This window comes from Sinohyriopsis cumingii, chromosome 17 (assembly GCF_028554795.1).
Source record: "Sinohyriopsis cumingii isolate HCF-2022 chromosome 17, ASM2855479v2, whole genome shotgun sequence".
In the NCBI taxonomy this organism is placed as follows: domain Eukaryota; kingdom Metazoa; phylum Mollusca; class Bivalvia; order Unionida; family Unionidae; genus Sinohyriopsis; species Sinohyriopsis cumingii.
Window position 1 is genome coordinate 84,999,268 of NC_142977.1, and position 19,975 is coordinate 85,019,242.

Sequence of the window (19,975 nt, forward strand, 5' to 3'; positions counted from 1 at the left end):
TATATATATATACGTAGTAACAGCAGTATTTCGACATTATCATAGAAATCCTTTGAAACATGTAAAATGAAAAGAGAAGTTTAATAACTTTCACATGGTTCTTTATCATCATTTATTTTTTAAGAATGAGCATGGCAAAATCCTTATCATTCCGAGATATTTTTTTAAGAGAAACTGCCTGAGGAAGATTGATAAACGAAACGAAAGTAAGGGGATGTATAATAATCCTATTTATAAGAACGTTTGTGGAGGGATATAGTTAGTGTGATAAGTAATTATTTTTATTTTATATCCGGTTTTTTATTTAAATCATATCTCGTGTGCACGGAGTGCACGGGCTGGTAGTTTGTTTTCAGATAGGTTGGTAGGTGATGGCTGGGACAATATAGACGGCGTTAGTGCTTTTTTACTTTATGATAGGGAATTTAGGGTGGTCTTGAAGATAATAAACATACTTTTGTTGATTAGAGATTTAAATTATAATGTATATTAATTTTATTGCATCTAAAATTAATTTTGTGGTCATTAGATGAATGGGTTTTGATATCCTCGGATTATGAGGGTGATGGTCTGTTTGTCGAAGGAGGGTATATACTTTATGTCGACATTATAGATGTGGGCAGAGTTTCTAACGTTAGAGATAGAATCCTAGGACAGTTGGTAGTAAAAATCGGGCTGGTGAATAGGTCATAAATGGGTACTGAATATAACATAATTGGTTTGTGGAGAGATATATTGTTGCTGTATAGTATATAACTTTGTGCTGATAATTGATACTTGTTTGGTGGATAGTAGATGGGAAAGTATAAAACGTTTTGACTAGATGTTGTTTATTATATAATTGGTTAATGAATAATAGATAATATGGGTATTATTGTAATAACTTGTTACTGGATAGCAGATTACTGGGCACTGGATAGAAGATAATTGGTTTGTGGATAGTACCTCAACGGGTGTTACATAGATATATTTAAGTTAATAATATGCAATAGGTTGCTGGATAGTCGTTACATTGTTCTTTCGCAGTAGATAATTAGATGAATCTTTGATCTCACTGTATTCAAACGAAATAAAAATATTTTTTCCCGGTCAGTAAATTTATACCCAATACTTGTCTCGCCAACACAGAATCAACTTGTTCCAAAAAGACCGTCTCCTCGTTCAAAAAATACATCATCATTGAAGCTAACTAACAGTAACTTCCAAGATAAAGCACAAATATTACAAACGGACGGAATTGGGTTAAATAAGGTGTCCTGCAAACCAAAAACATTTTCAGTAATCACATTGTACGAATGATCAATAATCGAGGTTATGTCATTAAAACTGGCATGCCCAAATAAAAAAGCTGCATCATCTGCAAGCCTATATCCGAGACCAAAAACATTACCGATTTCGACATAAGGTGTAAGCTTGAACATTAGAATGTCTAATCTTCATTTACCTTCTGATAAAGGTTTCCGGTATAGAGTCTCTGATGTCTTCACAATAAAGTTTCATGATAATTGAGGAAAGAATAACTAGAAATAGATTACTTTAATTTTGGTTTGCTTCAAGATGCTTTGGCCTCTTTTGAAAGGATCCTTCAGGCTGAGAAAGACATGTTACACCAACAGTCTCCGACCTCGGCCAAGAAGATTGTAAAAAAGTGCAAAAGAACGTAGATAAATATATAAACAAATATGTAAAGTATGCGTTTATTTCAAGCTGCAAACATTTTCAAATCGCTTTCTCATTCGTTATTATAAATAAAGCTTTCAAAAATAAAGAAACAATTGCAATCAAGCATGTCTTTGTATCTGAATTAAACAGTACCAGTAACTAATCTTTACTTTTTATTGTTTGATATCATTGCTACAATGAAGTATCGAGGACGTAGAACCGCCATATAGTTCATAACTGAAAGGAAGAGCTTTTAAGGAAAATCGTCAATAATAGTGAAATATCTAATAACGATGTCTTCGTAGAATGAATATGATTCCAGTTACAATTGATAAAGCACCTGCTACAAATGCCATAGCAAAACCAACAGACAAGTCGCCTGCAGCTCCGTTGAAGGATGTAAATTTTCCGCCAAATGTGATTCCACCCAGTATCATAAAACAGCCTGAAAATGGACATTGAATTGCATCATTACAAACATTGAACGTTGACTCTTTTCTGCGATTGTTAGTCACGTCATGGTATCGTATTTGGTGTCATGTATTAAAACTTTTAACGCTCTTCAAAACATCGCATTATAAGATTACTCAAAAATGCAGGATGCTAAATATTGAAAAGGATTTTACACACCTATACCTTATACATTCGATTTTGTGATGCGAATACAGCTAAGATAATAATGGTATGTTGTTTTTTCTGCCAAATTAAATCATAGTCGCAGACGAAGGTACCATCAATAATAATAATAATGATAATTATTACTATTATTACTATTATTATTATTATTATTATTATTATTATTATTATTATTATTATAACATTTATAACGTTAATACTAATCCGAAGATGAAGAAGAATGAAGTACAAAACGGAATTATACAGGAATTGAAAAGAATATTTCTCCAAATGAAAATTAACTATCAAAACGTGATTGTAATATCAAGAAAATATCGTCTTAATTGTATTTCCTTTTAATTTTAATAGAAATAGCATAGTTATGAATTGTTACCAATTGGACAATTTTTGCAATAACTATTGTATAACATTGTGTCTGTTACGCTAAGTAGGACACGACCAGAGCGAGACATAAAAAATGATACCTGACCTGAAAGATATTCCAACTATATTATATACAATGTCTTGACAATAGTTCTGTTTCAGGTTATAATTTTTTCAAGCATTTGTATAAATTAAACAGTCAACGAAGACTATTATTTGAACAACATGCAACAATTTTTGTATCGTCTTCTTCAAATATAATTAAAATACACCCAGAATTATGCCGACGCAAGAAGATATGTTTCGTAAATTTAACAGTAAGCAGGAACTACATTCAGTTAGAATCGTGTTTCTAACAGTGCAGACTATTTTTAATCGCCAACGAAACAAATTACTTATCCCTTATTCCCCTGATTTTTTTATAGTGTCCATCATTAAACTTACAGTAAGGAGGATCTTACATAATCCAGACAAAATGATGTCATATCGGTAGGTTTTTCAAGATTACCTCCAATTATTCCTTCTTGGTTCCGGCTACTCTCTGAAGAATTTGCATTCTTATAAATAATTGGGCTTAATCATTCTCTATCAAAAATATAACAGTGATCGAGTAACTATCTTTGAATGTGTCTCTTGATCTAATAAACGAGATATAATTGAAAACTAAAATTCATGATTTCTATATACCAATCCTAAAGCAACAAATATCTGCAGATTCGAACAATTTATCTTAGCATGTTCAAGTTTCAAAGGCGGAATCTGTCATTCTTGTCGAAGTTCGGTAATCACATTATCAATTTCGACCGATTGTTTTCTGTATTTGTTTCACTATTTGCCTTTCTTGAAATTTATAATTAGATACGACATCATAAAGCATATATTTTATGAGATTATAAGATTGGATCATTTAGACTATTCTTTTACATGCCGCCTGCAATTCTAAAATATGTGATTATGGGCATGACAATTGTTTTAGTATACCAGTAAGTCACGTTTAATTTCATTGTAACAATAACGAAGAGCACCAAAGAAAACATAAATGGAACAACAAAATACTCATATCTTAGAATGTACTTCATTTTCAAAAGTTATGTGGAACATCCTTTTTAAAGAGGAAGATTAAAATATCAACGATTATCATAATTAAGGATAATATGGTCCGTTGATTAATTAATATCATTTACCTGCGAAGATACTGGATATTCCTCCTAGTAGCGATAGCCTTTCCTTCTCTTTCATAAATACGACACGTATTGATACACAGCAAATGCTGGCAATAAGGAACAGAAGTCCCAGCAATTCCATAGCTTGTGTTGCTTTCAGAAAAGCTATAAAAAGCAAGTGGTATGCATATCTAATTTGTATTGTATAATTGACCTTTGTTCATAACTGAGACAAGCAGTTTGAGCCTACGTGCCTGGTGTTATATATGACAAAAATGAATACATGACTTGGAGTTTTACATACAGCTCTGTGTCCGACCCAAGAAGATTTCAGAAACGACATTTGTTTACTGTTTGATGGAAATTTCTATCAAAATGACTATGGTTTTCTAATTGTGACTTAGGCTTGTCTATTAATGTTGTTTATATTAGTAATACTCATTTTATATTATGTCATAAGTATTACTAGAATACATTTAAATTCTGTTTTAAATATTTGAGAGAATTTATTTACAAAGTGCTCATTTATGTTTCCTGAGCTAAAGTGATATTTTGACAATACTACACTTTCATTCAAGTGCAGTTTGGATCTTGAACTAATTCACTATTTTGGGGTGATTACGAATTCATTAAAGACCATTTGGATTATATCATTGTGATTCATCAACATTGTTAGCATCAGTCGCGGCCATAGGTAATTATGTACTTTTAATTAACTCCGAACAGCACTGGAATTTATTTGGAATGCTGTATTATTTTGCGCTTGTCATATAATTTATAGCACTAATTGAGGTTTATTGAACAATGATATGCGTTCCTGTTAAATTTCCACTTTGTAATATATTATTTGAAGATAAATTATTTGTTAAAATTTACAAAACTTGTTGGATTTCGGTCTTTACTACTACTTAGTTTAATAATAATAATAATAATAATAATAATAATAATAATAATAATGAGGACTTTGTAAAGCGCCTAATCTTTAGAAGCTCTAAGCGCTTTACAACATTAGACAACACCTATAAGATAAGAAACATAATAATATTATTACAAAAACAAACAACATGAAATCAGGAAAACATTAAAAAAATAGAAACATGCTGAGAATATATCAGGTAGGAAACATTATTAGGTCTTTAAGTTTGTTCTTGCAGTCGAAATAAGTGAGTTTTGAGAGCCCTCTTGAATGGGATCACTGTGTCTTTGTGTCTAAGTTCAGTGGGCAATTCATTGCTGGGCCCTGGTATGCAAAAGAACGCTGTCCATATGACTTTGTTTTAACAGTGGGAATGATGAGTATACGATTGTCAGAAGTATCTTGCTGGTGTGTACACATGGGTGAGGTCAGATAGGTATGTTGGACTAGAGTCCGACAGTGAAATGTAGCACAGAGAACAAATATTGTATTTGATTCTGGATCGAATGGATAGCACTGGTCAACAGTGAAATCATTACTGACTTGAAAAGGCCCTAATCTGTAGTATTTTGGTGTGCCGAACACGAATATAACCGTGAAAAATTTGTATTGGCTCTCGTTTTGAAGATATTCATATACCTCATTTTCTATGTTTCACTGTGTAAATTTCTCCAGTAGGACTGCAGCAACATCCGGAATAATGATGTAACATTGCATAATACCATCATGCTCACATCATCCACAGTTGATTGCATCATTTTCTGATGCAATGCAATACTAATGCCATGCGGCTGCTGAAGTAAGTTGACGTCAGCAGTGTACTATACATGTGTAGGCCTATTATACTAATGCCAGGCGGCTGCTGAAGCTGACGTAAGCAGTGTACTATATAAAGCCAATCAGATAGGTTCAGCATTTAAAATATTTTAGACGTTGTGCGAGACAGTTCAAGCAACTGTTACATAAAACTTATTATTTTATCCATTTACGTACAATAAAGAACAGTAATGCCTCGAAAGTGTGTTAATACCGCGGACAATTTTTGCTATATTTGTGGGGAAGTGACATTTGCCAACCAGAAGAAAAGTATCAATTCTCAAGTGAAGAAGGCATATCATCTTTACTTCGGATGCAAGGTTGGTGACCAAGACAAGCCTTGGGCTCCGCATATATGCTGTGCTACATGTACAACACAGCTTTCACAGTGGTTGAATTGCAAAAGGTCATCAATGCCGTTTGCAGTCCCAATGGTGTGGAGAGAGCCAAGCAACCACCTAAATGACTGTTACTTCTGCTTGGTTCCTCCTCTTTCCGGCGGAATAACGAAGCGAAAGAAGTCGAGAATAGTCTACCCAAACATTCCGTCTGCATTGAGACCAGTTCCACATGGTGAGGGACTTCCTATTCCAGAACCTCCAGCAGAATATTCTCTTGATTCATCTGACGAAGACAAAGGTGAGTCGACCTGTTCTTCTCCTGGTCCATCAGCATGCAGTGATCCAGATTTTCACTGTGGTGCATCATCAACCCCACACAGAATAACACAGGAAGAACTAAATGACCTGATTCGTGATTTGGACTTATCAAAGAACAAGGCAGAATTGCTAGGATCAAGACTCCAACAATGGAATCTTCTAGAAGAAGATGTCACAATTACTGCATATCGAAAGCGCCACCAGCAATTGGAGCCTTTCTTCAGAAAGGAAAGTAATCTGATATTCTGTTCCGATATTGAGGGCCTCATGAATGCTTTAAAAATCACTCATGACCCACAAGAATGGAGACTATTTGTGGACTCTTCGAAACTGAGTCTCAAGGCTGTGCTTTTGCACAATGGAAACATTCTTCCATCTATTCCAGTAGCGTATGCTGTCCACATGAAAGAGACATACGATAACTTAAGGCAGCTACTGAATTCCATTGAGTATAACAAGTACAGCTGGCACCTCTGTGGTGATTTGAAGGTAGTTGCCCTTTTAATGGGACTGCAGCAAGGATATACAAAATACATGTGTTTCTTATGCGAGTGGGATAGCCGAGCAAGGGAAATGCACTACATGAGGAAGGAATGGACTCACAGGCAGAATGTAGCCATTGGAGAGAAGAATATCCAACACCCAGCTCTGGTTGAGGCTCAGAAAATCTTGCTACCACCCCTTCACATCAAACTAGGTTTGATGAAGAACTTCGTGAAAGCCATTGACCGGACTTTGCCAGCATTCCGATACCTGCATGAAAAATTCCCTCGACTCAGCGAAGCAAAGATTAAAGAGGGAGTTTTTGTGGGTCCTCAGATTCGAGAGCTTTTCAAAGATGACCGGTTCAACAACTTGCTGGAAGGTGACGCGAAACAAGCATGGAATGCTTTTCGCCTAGTTTCTACAAACTTCCTCAGAAATGTTAGGGCAGAAAACTATAAGGAACTAGTAGAAGACATGTTGATGAAGTATAAGAAACTTGGCTGCAATATGTCTCTAAAGATTCACTTCCTTCATTCCCATTTGGATTTCTTTCCTAGCAACTGTGGTATTGTTAGTGATGAACACGGCGAACGTTTTCATCAAGATATCGCAACAATGAAACAAAGATACCAGGGAAGATGGTCCACTACAATGCTGGCTGACTACTGCTGGACACTCCTCAGAGATGCTCCCGAACAGCTGTACAAGAGACAGGCGAAGAAATCTAAGATGTAGTCAATGACTTGATTTTTTATAGGTAGGCTATTACAGTTGACCTTTTACTATTGGAATGCATTTCGTTATGTAAACATTAATTTCTTGCAGATTACAAAAAAACTAGAGCCAATTTTGCAATTTGACTGTCATATTCGTGTTCAGCACATAAAAATTGATAAGAATTGACTAATTTTATTTCAGTAACATGACTTTTGTAAAAATTTGTTGTCCAGTGTAGCCAGTGTAGGGTACAGAGCAGCAGGGAGGTGTGCTCTGATCGTGGTACTCTAAGTATGATCCGAGCAGTTGTGTTTTGAATGTTTGGAAGTTTCTGGAGTAGATATTTAGATGAACCAGACATAACTGAGTTACAATAGTCCAGTCTTGAAAGCACTAATGAACACACAAGTGTTTTAGTGGCATCAGCTGAAAGATATTTGCGAATGGAGCTGATGCGTTTCAGCTCAAGATATGCAGCCTTGCATATGTTCATGACATGTTGGTGCAATGTGAGAGTACTGTCTAGAGTAACACCTAGTTTTTGTACTGATTGTGTGAATTTAATGTTGGTGTTGCTGATATTTATTTTTTGAGGTAAAGGATGAGAATGAGAAAGTCTTTGTGTTGTGACCAGAATGACCTCAGTTTTATCATCATTCATCTGCAGCTTGTTAGAAGTCATCCAAGATTTCACATCAGAAATGTACCTCTCTACACCTTGGATGGTAGCATCAACTTCAGTTGGGTGGCTAGATTTGTATATTGGGGTGTCATCAGCGTACAGTTGGTGAAACACTGGATGATGATCTACGACACTTGAGAGCGACTGAGTGTACAGAATGAAGAAAACAGGTCCAAGAACAGACCCCTGTGGAACACCACAACATAGATCAACTGGGCTGGAGTGTATTCTATTTGCAGATACAATTTGTGTCCTGTTGACCAAGTAGGACTTGAACCACAGTAAGGCTGTTTCATGAATGCCAAATACATACTGGGGACGGTGAAATAATATATCATGGTATATTGTGTCAAATGCTGCAGACAAATCAAGGAGGGTGAGGACTGTAATCTTTCCGCTATCCAGCCCAGAGAGAATGTCATTAACTACTTTTAGAAAAGTAGTTTCAGTACTGTGGCAAGGGCGATATGCAGATTGTACATTGCTAGAAAGACTGTTTGAATTTAGATGAGATACAAGCTGGGATAGAAGAACCGTTTCTAAGATTTTTGAAATGAATGGGAGATTAGAAACTGGGTGGTAGTTCTTTAAATCGTTATGGTCTAGTGCTGGTTTCTTCAGCAGAGGCTTTACGATGGCAGTTTTGAAAAATGATGGGAATTCCCCTGATGAGAGAGAGGTATTAATAACATCAGTTAGTGAAGGCAATACTGGATCTATGTACTCAAGCAGCAGTGATGTTCGAATTGGATCAAGTTCACATGACTTTCATGACTTTGGTGCACTCTTCATCAGGATTGTACGTACAAAATCCATAGAGACAGGTTCAAATGCTGCTAATGGTTGCCGCTCAAATTTTGTATCCCAACTGTATGGAGACGACGAGTCTATTGAAATTGTGGTGTCAAGCTTATCTCTAATGGTTTGTACTTTGTCACGGAAGAAATTTGCAAACATGTCCGGAAGGTCGACTAGAGAGAAGGTAGTTGGAAGTGGTGTTGATTTGTTCCTTGACTTTAGCTTGTTGGTAATCTCGAAGAGCTCTTTGCACCTGGAACTTTCCATGATCTTAGTTGTGTAGTGGGCCGATTTCGCTTCATGGACTATATTTGTGACATTCTTCTTAGCGACTTCATAGATTTGCTTATGAATAGTGAGTCTGGTGGAATGCCAGAGCCTCTCAGCTTTACGGCGGTCTCTTTAAGCAGTGCGAAGCTGGTCCCAAACACTGCTATACCATGGAGAACACTTTTGAATTGATACTCTACACTTGGTAGCTGGGGCATGTTTGCCAAGTAATGAACGCAGGCAGTTATCGAGTTGTTCTGCTGTGGGAGGTAAGCAAGTTGTTAGGTTAGCTTGGATGTCGTGCATTAGTTTGGTTCTATTTATCATACGGAGGTTTCTCTTAGTGGCAAATAAAGGTGGAGGGTTAGGGACTGATACGTCAAGATGGCATATAATGCAGAGGTGATCTGATACATGGTCATGGGATACCAGGGAGGACCGTAGAATGTTATCATCAGGTCTGTGAAGAATCCAGTCTAAAATGTGACCATGTTTATGGCTGGGCTGGTTAACTGACTGTTTGAGGTTGAAAACATGAATGGAATCTAGGAGTTTTGATGTGTTTATATTTTCGAGACAGTCAAAGTGAAAGTTGAAATCTCCAAGAATAATCAGGTTGCCACCTATCGAATTTCCATAGTCCAGGAGATTTGGAAACTGCTCCAAAAAGAGAGAGTCATCCAGCTTGTTTTTTTCTACTAGGAGGAGGGCGGTATAGGCAGAAAAAATGGACTGAATTTTGCTCCAGCGTGAGTGTGGTTTGGACCAGTTCAAACGATTTGTGGTCGAAATTGAATGTTGTGGTATAGTTAAGATGTTTTGTCATGGAGTTCTTTGTGATGACAGGAATTCCACCTCCGCGAGAATTACGGGAGAACGACTTGATGGAGTAATCAGTGCGTGTTAGATCCGCACACTTGGGCTCATTGCCTGATGTTTTTATCCATGTTTCTGTCACGAAAAATATGTCAACATTTTGGCCGTTGATAAAATTAACTATTTCTGTGAGCTTTTCCGGTGGTCCTACTGACTGGGCATTGAATAGTGCAATGCGCAGAGGTATTTCTTGGATAGTTGACACAAAGGTTGATGAATTAATTGGAATTTGAATTAGGTTATCTAAATTAACGGTCGAAATTTTTTAAATGGTTGTGCCGAAATAAGTTAGATAACTGGAATACTTCTTCCTGTTCTACGCCTGCCAGCTTTGAAACATGGACTCTTAACAAAAGTCGTTGTAAATAAAACATAATCGACCCACACATATTGCTCTTCGAGATGGCATTTATATACTACAGAGATGCTAGTTCTCTTTTTCAACACATTTGCTTATAAACATTTCCTTCTTGGACAAAGAACCATGACATAACCTCTGTGTTACGCAAATGCTAATTACTGACTGAGAAAAGTGGTATATGAGGTTTTTAGCAATAAACTAGAATATTACTACAGGAATAAGCTAGAAACAGTGCAAAGTAATATTTCAATTATATGTTTAAACATATATTTTAAACATCATGATGAGCAATCTTTTTGTTATTTAGATTTACTTAAGAAATTATTGAGAACCATAGTGATTCTTAACAGTTCAATTTCTACATGAAACAGATATAAATTCAAACTACCATGTCCAGAATCAAAGAATAACCAAAAAAAAGACGACCTGCATGAGGGAAACATTTAAGAAATATTAATGCATTCACTAATGTTTACCGGGGGCATAACTTCCAATGCTTTGACAGAGTGAAGGCCCTGCTGCATCGTCACAATCTATCCATAGTCCGTTATGATCATCTACGTCATCCAACCAATCTGGTGTTGCTAAGGAAATTATATTAAGGATGACTGTCCCACCTGCTACTGCAAGACCAATTAATGTTGGAACATCCATTGTCTCTCTGGAAATCAAGAGTTAAAACAAATTGTTGGGAAAAAGTATCAAATGTTAATGCAAAGTGAAGGAGAATATTCTGTAATTGTTGATATTTTCGTTTCATATTTCAAATAAAAAATGCAGCTTTGCAGATTCCAAGTACATATATTTTCTCCTTAAACAGGCAATATTTAACTGCGACCATACTGAGCAGATATTAGCGGATTTACTCTTAGGTTAGTAAATACCAACAAAACGCAACTATCAGTATACTTTCTCCCATGAGTGAAAGTACTTTTATTATGTACGTGTTTGGAAGTTGTTGGTTTGTTCTAAGAAATCAATATAGAAATAACAATTTGTTTATACAGTTTGTCAACAACAGATTCAACCGGAGTATGAAACTGAGTTTATGGCTTTCGATGTTTGCATGAATACTCTTTTCTGCTGTTAAACATTAAATTTTGAATAAATAAAATTTCAATTACTGCTTATAAAAGTACTTTTCATCCGTTATTTTGTTTATTTGGGGTAAGATCAACATTGATAAATCATTTATTTCACAATACACTGACGTTTACAATTAGTGTCTCTTTTAAATATAATTAAATTATTGCTTTCTATTTCCGTTATTCTCACTAGTTTATACATTTGTTAACTGGTTCCACAGATTAACAAAAGTATTAAATTTACTTTCAATGTTTAATATCATGCATATTTATTCCAAACAGATGGATATATTTATCAATGTTATCGTTTTGTGGCATATATAGTTTCGTGACCTAATGGATGATATCTTGATGGAATGGACTCTATTATAGATACAAAAACATAGTATAGACACTATTGTATACATTATTGTAGTGTTAATTAATATGTATTCAGGTAAATCTACGCGATGAGTTTTGCTCGCATTTGTTTAAAATTATCAGCATGTAAAGCTAAACAATTTATCTTGCTTAAACTCCAGCCTGTGACTTAGTGTATCCATTGATCAAATCTTTGATTTAATAAAGCAAACCGCTCTTCAATGGACTTTGTCTTTAATATTTCATCAAATAATTGTAGTTCGTGTTCTATGATACATACTAATAATGGCGTACTCCATGTTCATGTATTTCCTTCCTATGAATCGAAAAATGTATTTGCTCTTACGATGAGTATATATATAGAGTTCGTTTATATATTGTCTTCTTTAAGTAAGGTTCAACAGCTTTATAAATCAAAACAAAATTATGTTAGTCTACTCACCAGCGTGAAACCTATGTTTTTATTAAATGATTCTTGTACTTTTTTTGTACTGTCCTTTGTTAAATTTCATGATCAATTATGTATTATTTCTCTTCCATTGGGAAAACTAATTGAAGGTGGTTGTGCTTTCATTATTTCAGATCTTGGAACTTTTGCATCGATAAAACTCTGCATTAAATGTTGTGTCATTTGCGTACTATTATTTCCATTCAATTAAAATGTATGAGAAAATGTTTTCGTCCTTTTAGAATGGACTATTGTTTTCAATTAAGCAATTACTATAACAAAAATATGATAAAACAAAACAATTTATATTTAAGACTATTCTACAAATGTCACGAAAATATTTGACTTTAACTATATAGTACATATTCCCCGAAGATGATTCTCTTTCCGTGAAATGAGAAAGATAGACTTTATCATAAAAAAGGTATTATTTGCGATCCTGCCTGTTTCACCTATTTTAATTTGGAAATTGCATACGCATATGTTGTACGATAGACAAATAATGAAAACATCAGATATATTTCTTCATTGCATATTTCAGCTGGTGTCATATATTCATATCGACGATATGATGTAAAATTCCTCTACATTCAATAATCAAGAGTTAAATTAAATATATAAACCACGTACACTTTTCTGTCTGGATGAATTAAAAAAAATTCAGAAGTTTCTTTCTGCAATAATTAGTTCATTTCTACGTTTTGAAACTATTTTCCTTCCGCAAACTGTTTTGCTTTTGGGGTTCTGTTCTTAAATTATTGCAAAATGCGTGTCTCCTCCATCTTTGCTCAATACTTAATGACACCAGGCATATTTTGAAATGATAGTTATCACTGTTAAATATTTGTATAACCATAAGTCATTTTTATTTGATTGTAATTTTATAATGTGTTAATAAGTTAATATTTATAATGTTGTTTGAAGACTTCTTTAATGCTAAAAATATATATAAATAAATTCAAACTGTAGCTTAACATTCTGTGATGAAAAGTCAGTTTACACGAACATATTATATTCACAAAATATGTGCAGAATTAATGTGGATATGTTTTAAATTTAGACAATGCTCACAAAGGTTGTATTTTTATTGGCAAACAAATTTAAACGCACACGGAGACATAGTTGGATAAATCATTGTATATACATGGAGGATATCTACGTTTCATTGGTATACTGATGTATTCCACTAGTGAAATGGATATATTATTGTGTCACGAGCATATCTAGTGAAATAAAATTATATCTATTCAAGACATAAACAGTCAAATTGCAAAGGTTTTCGCCATTATACGTTATTTATGTTTAACACGCCTGAGATGCGTGATACTACTGGTATATCATAATGTGATCCGCCAATGGCGCATTAATACGCATATATAAATAGATTTCAACTGTGTGCTGTGGAAACTAGGTATATAGATCAATGATGAATTTCCATTTATTAATTATTAATTACGTATGAAAATAGCATTGAAAAAATTATTAATTCCCATTTTCTAAAGAATTAAATATGGTACACAATTTCGTCGCAATCCTGTCTGCTCTCTATTCCCCCTCCCCTCTCATGCATAAGGGACAAAATAAGCAGATATATGGAGTGAGAGAGAAAGACAATTTAGGCTAAATAAAAATCTTGAAAATTAACTTTTACCAAGTAACCAACAAGAATTATGTTCGTAGTAAGGTATGTGTACACGTTTCGCTGTATTTATCTACTCTGTTTAAATATTCAATGATACAAAGATGCAATAGCATGTCGTCGACACTCTAAGGTAAATTTCATGGTTACCAGGCACACATACTGTAATTTAATGCTTTGTTGTTGTTGATGCTTCTTAAACCACGTATAATGTTCCCGTAGGTGAATGGCTGAGCTTTCAGTGTTGAAGACACCAATCACATGATTGTGTGCTATACTTTCCTCATTAAAACCATCGTTCATGTTTAAATCATAAGTGCATCTTATGTTGATTTAATTAATGTGAATAATAGTACAAACCCTACAAAAAACGAGCGGACTCACTGGACAGGGATGTGAGGAGTTTATTCACTTGGGCAATATAATGTTGCCTGTAGTCTATACTATCTCCGTTCAAAGATCAAATAGGTGTATAAAATAAAATATATAGCTTCTCTTATGTATATGTTGTACAACACTGACAAAAGTCAATAACTCGTGTTATCGAATTTGCTAGAGACACGAAATAATAACGCTGATAGTATGTGTGCGGTTCAGGAAAGGATTTTCAAAACCGTTGTACTAAATAACATTACGACTCTTTTGAATTTCAACAACATATGCTCAGTTGTTGTTGTTTTTTTTTTGGTTTTTTTTGGCCAACATCGATATTGTACAAATGTTTTAGAGCATTTTGATAGAAATCCTTAAAGTTGAGCGTCTACAATCGCTAGTGATAGTGGGTAGCTATACCTAAAGTTTCCTACTGCCATGTATATCTATAACTTTTGTAATTTTTAAAACATGACTGTAAATTGTAGTGTTTAAATATGACCCTTATTTTGTATACGTGCATATGATCTGTTTTAAGTTCTAAGTACGTAGAATTACATAGCATCTGTAAATGGGTGCATATGTACGCGCTTGCTGTTGTTGATAATTCAATTATAAGTCAACAGGGTGGCAAGTTTGGGGTTGTTTTACAATAGTCAAGTGAGATCTTATACTAATTAACTTCTTTTCCATTGGATAGGTTATATCACGTGAACTGTTTTACGATGTTGGAGGTCTGCGATTTGTCACGTAATAAGTAGAGACATAAAGCGTGTTTATTCTCTTACGTCATATAATAGAAGGTGTCGTTAGACATTTTTCTTATTCTTATTCCGGGTGTTTTTGATGTAACATCGAGTATGCAGACGCTTTTATGTTTTTTTTAGAGGAAACATTTATTTTCATTCAGTACAAATAGAAAGTACTCATTATATGGACTATAGTACCATCTGGAATTATTGGGAATTATTTAAAGGAATTATGTACAACGCCATTTGTGCCAAGTCATGATAGTTAGCGGATCAGTATATTCTCGGATGTGACATTTCTACTGAACATTTCATTCTTTCAGACATTACTTAAATTTTATTTAGGATTGTTTTGGATTCAATTCATAATATTGCAAGTTCCTCTTAAATTTTCATTTGTTTTTCTTTGACGATTATATCTTTGTTACTGTTTACAAGACCTGGTGGTTTTTTATTATTTGTATTCCTTGGTTACTAACCATGGAGCCCAAACAGTACACAAGGACATGATAATTATTTTGGCTACAATTGTATCACCCTGTATGCGAAATTAACGTAATAACGGCTTTCCATTTGTCACACTATATATTTCAAGAAAAAATCCACATCTATAGAAAACACAATATTTTACTAAATTACAAATAAAGACAATGCTCAAAGATTCATGTGTTGTCTCAATGACAAATATATGCCTGATTGTAATGACACTCACCATAATGACGATGAAAGAATACCATTTGATTATCATTTGTGTTGTTCATGTCCTCATCGACCTTGAAATTTAAGGGAAGCTGAAGACAAAATGACCTGAGTAAAGCTTTCTAAACCAGACAAAATGAATGCATACTAAAATGCCAAGGTGGTTTCTGTCAACAATTTCGTGCATTTCTTATTCAGTGAAGACGATTTGTACATGTACAATACATTTGTGAGCAGCTGCATGTATGTTTACAATTCATGTCCTACCCAGAAAAATGTTTAAGTAAATGAAACAAATCGAATAACGCAGATGTATACGCTAATCTGGTGTGGAAACTCGACAGATTTTGCAAGACCAGCTACGTGAAATTGAATACTTCTGATAACATGTACCACAGTGAAAGATTGAACTACCCAAAGGGAACAAAAGAAGTGAGGTCGCATTTCGAGAATGATGGATCGTTCCCACTTTAACATGTAGCTGCAAGACTAGTATTTGCTAGACAGAGATCATGTGCAAATAAAACTGTATTGGAAAGGACTCTCCTCTATTTGACGGCCAACCCTAACGATTTCAAAACATCTTCAAAGAAACAAGACTGTACATACTGCATATAGACGGTTGTGCTAGAGTTGGAAACGGAATTCAACACAAATGATCAGTAACACTGCCAAATATCGCATACAACCATCACATATCATGTGTTCCATTAACAATTATCTCTGTGTGACTAAATATTTGAAGAATGTAGTCAATCAACATATATATATATAGTTTGTACACAACCTGCTTTTTCGTAATATATGGTGAGTCTCAACGCCTGGGACTAATCCTTTACGTAATGTTGCAATTTGCATTACTATTACATTTTAAAATAAGGAGATGAAAGACTTACAAATAACTGTATAGCGTCAGAAGAGCCTTGATATTATTGATAAAAAATACACGTTCAGAATTTTTAAATGATATTTGTTTAAAGGACAACATTTGTTTTAAAAAGAAAAGTATTCTTATCATCTTAAAATAAATTACTTACAACTTGCTACTTACTTTTCTTCTCCAACAGTAAAGAGAACTAACGGCCCCTGAAAATAGTATAATATACAACAAAGAGGGGGTGTTTGTCCTTCAAAATACACATTGTAGCAAAGTGCAGATTCAATCTGCACTATCTCGACATCAAGCTGCATGCATATTTCGGGACATTTATCAAGGCTGCTAAAGTTCGCTAGATAAATAAGGTAAATAGACTTGGCAACCGCGTCATTTATGCGTAATATAAGCAAACAAAAAAACATTGCAACATAAAGAAATATTATCGGGACTGAATGAATATATTTAAGCATGCTATGCATGGTAATCATATATGTATGCATGCTTGCGTGTATGTATGCATGTATGTATGTATATATGTATGTATGTAAAACTTGCATTTCTTTGCAGCTACCTTTGTACCAAAACCTCACCAGGTATAACAGTTCAGACACGTATAAATGTTAACAGTTGTACATCGGGCGCAAAATGAAAAAGGTGTATTTATTAAACGCTGTACAGTCCAAACAGGTAAAGTATATATAAACACAAGCCTATTTTTATCTTCAACTATATGGGTTGAAAAGAATCAGTAACTCAGAGACACAGTATAAAATAGTAAATGATGCATTTCATAGTACGAAGATGTTGTGTGCATATGTATTTTGAAACAGACGCTTTATCACGTGCAGCGCTACCACAATGTTACAGTTACTCGTACTGTTAACGAACCGTGGGTTCGATCCTCGGCCGAGTCATAGCAAAGACTTATAAGAATGGTACTAACAGGTGCCTCGCTTAGCGCTCAGCATTAGGAGATTAGTGTTATGACTGGTCGACCTGGTGCCAGGATAATGTCACTGGATGGGACATCATGCTACATGTCTGTGGCACGATACCCAAGTGCTATAAACTGCCACACTGCAGATATAATAGCGATATGACTAAAACATTGTTAAAGCTACGTTAACAATGCAAATCACACGCACACACACATTCGTATGTTGGCATGTATGTATAAGAATTCATCTTGCAGCACTGGCCAGATAATAAATCGATTTATACGCATATTTGAATAGCTACGGTTTCGGATTTGTGTCTATTATGTTGTGGGGTTTAGAACGTAAACGAAACTGGTTACTCAGTGTATGTATGTATGCATGCATGTATGTATATATGCATGTAGGTAGGTAAGTAGGTAGAAAGATACGTATGCAGGTAGGTTAGTAAATAGGAGAGTCGAGAGATAGCTGTGAACATCTATGTTAGTTTTCACGTAATCGTGTACATCAGAATATATTTAAACGGACATGCATGTAGCTGCAGAAAGGTGGGAAGAAAGATTGTTCTTTCGTATATATTAGGTACACATTTTTACGATTCGTATCTGCATGCATTACACCTAACAGCATTTGTAAGTTATTACTTAAAAAACGTTTGATATAGTGTTACCAAATTCACGGTCGAATATGTGTATCGACCAGATACGAAATAATGAGGATAAATAAGAGAATGACAAAATGAATCATATCCGTAGGGTTTCGTTTAAAAGGACATTCCTAGAGTGAGGATTATACTGTTGTAACAACCGACATTGGGTAGAGGTTTCAATGACATTGAATCATATTTGAAAACAGAACACCAACTGAAACATTCCACAATTTTGACTCTGTAAAATATATAGACTGAAGACAGACTTATAATGAGACCAACTTTGAAAGGATTTATTTCAGAAGAATATTCTAACTATACTTAAGCGGCGAAATATATAATGTCATTAAACATTTAATCCAGATTTGAAATAACATATTTGGTCAGGAAGAAAGCTAAAGTCCAGGACTAGTAGGAATACTCCTGTAAAAGAACACTGCAGACCAACAAAATCGATTCGGGTTATATACGGTCGCTGGTTTAAACGCTGTTGTGTAGCAATGGAAATTGGATACATAAAACATTTGACAATAATTTGTAAATATCTGTCAATGTTTTGATAAAATAAAATAATATTACTTTCAAACATTTGGATGCAGTTAAATAAAGACAGAAAAGTACGCCTAATCTTACTTTAGTATGGTGGTCATAATGAGTTAAAGACTAAATATAGGAATAAGTTCGAAAACAATATTGTTTAAAATGGTGTCATCACAGACAGCACCGGAGCCCGATTTGTATCATTTTGTCAAGGACCCCTGAATTTACGCGCGAGGTCCTCTGTGAGCACTGCATTTGGAAATAAAATTTTAGAAAAGGTATTTATGATTTTGAACTTAAAATTTTCTTTCATCACTTAAAATTACTCTCACTCTATATCTATATTTTTAAAAGTTGCTAACGCGCGGGGCCCATGTGAGCGCAGGCCCCGATTGGACCAGATCGGTTCAATCGGCAGCAGGCCGGCCCTGATCATATATAACAGAGTCACGGATATAATTGTTTCTTTCGATTAGGTTTGACTATTTCTATATACCATAAATATTTTCAAGATGCAGAAGATTATACTTCAATGTAATTAAGACAATCGATACAACGGCTGAATCAGATACAGTTGCAAAATGTAATTGTTATAACACCAATTAGCTTATCACGAAGCGACTGGCACAGAAATTCAGCAAGAATAAATTTATAAATAACACAGTATAATATTCTATACATTCAAAACAGCCAAACACATTATGTTAGTGTTTTGTATTTGTCAGAAATCAATACATGACTATATAATCAACTAACCAAGTATTTTACAATGTTCTGTTAAAAAATGAAAATCTAGTCAACACAGAATTAAGACCAAAACTTGTAGAACACATGGTGTGCACAGAGGTAAGCAAAATATTTTAATTCAAGACATATGTGAAAAATACACCGATGACAAAGCACGAGACTTAATTTGAATATATAGCAGTTCCCATAACGAATGAATGACAAATGTTCCAAATAAACACCACAGACAAGTAAAGGAAATAACAGTTCATTTCAGGTTATAGGAAACTTAGATTCATGTTATAGTCATGACAGACAGACAGTTGAAGATTGATATTTACCGATCTGAAATAGGTGTCAATCTTATTACAAGTAAATGAAACATATATACCACAATAAAATAATTTACTTTTCACTCAACGATATCAACATATCGAATGATTAGTACAGTATATACATGATGTTATGGATACATTATAAATGAAAAT

At 34.4% G+C, this 19,975-nt stretch overlaps 1 protein-coding gene across 1 annotated transcript; it reads right to left on the reverse strand.

The window, feature by feature from the left end:
- Nucleotides 1–1,731: 1,731 nt before the first annotated feature.
- LOC149779352 (uncharacterized) lies at nt 1,732–16,940 on the reverse strand. Its single transcript, XM_089938606.1, has 4 exons — nt 16,809–16,940; nt 10,882–11,066; nt 3,846–3,989; nt 1,732–2,107 (listed from the first exon to the last, which is right to left on the reverse strand). Exons 2-4 carry the CDS (start codon nt 11,057–11,059, stop codon nt 1,947–1,949), a joined length of 483 nt encoding a protein of 160 aa, XP_089794732.1. The 5' UTR covers nt 11,060–11,066; nt 16,809–16,940; the 3' UTR covers nt 1,732–1,946.
- Nucleotides 16,941–19,975: the final 3,035 nt, after the last annotated feature.

Excerpts from the sequence above, each read along its gene's own strand:
- LOC149779352 (XM_089938606.1), bottom strand. The coding sequence starts at position 11,059 with ATGGATGTTCCAACATTAATTGGTCTTGCAGTAGCAGGTGGGACAGTC. Across the intron at positions 3,990-10,881 it reads CATTGGAAGTTATGCCCCCG|CTTTTCTGAAAGCAACACAA; the intron begins GTAAACATTAGT and ends TGCTTTTTATAG. Across the intron at positions 2,108-3,845 it reads AATATCCAGTATCTTCGCAG|GCTGTTTTATGATACTGGGT; the intron begins GTAAATGATATT and ends GTCCATTTTCAG.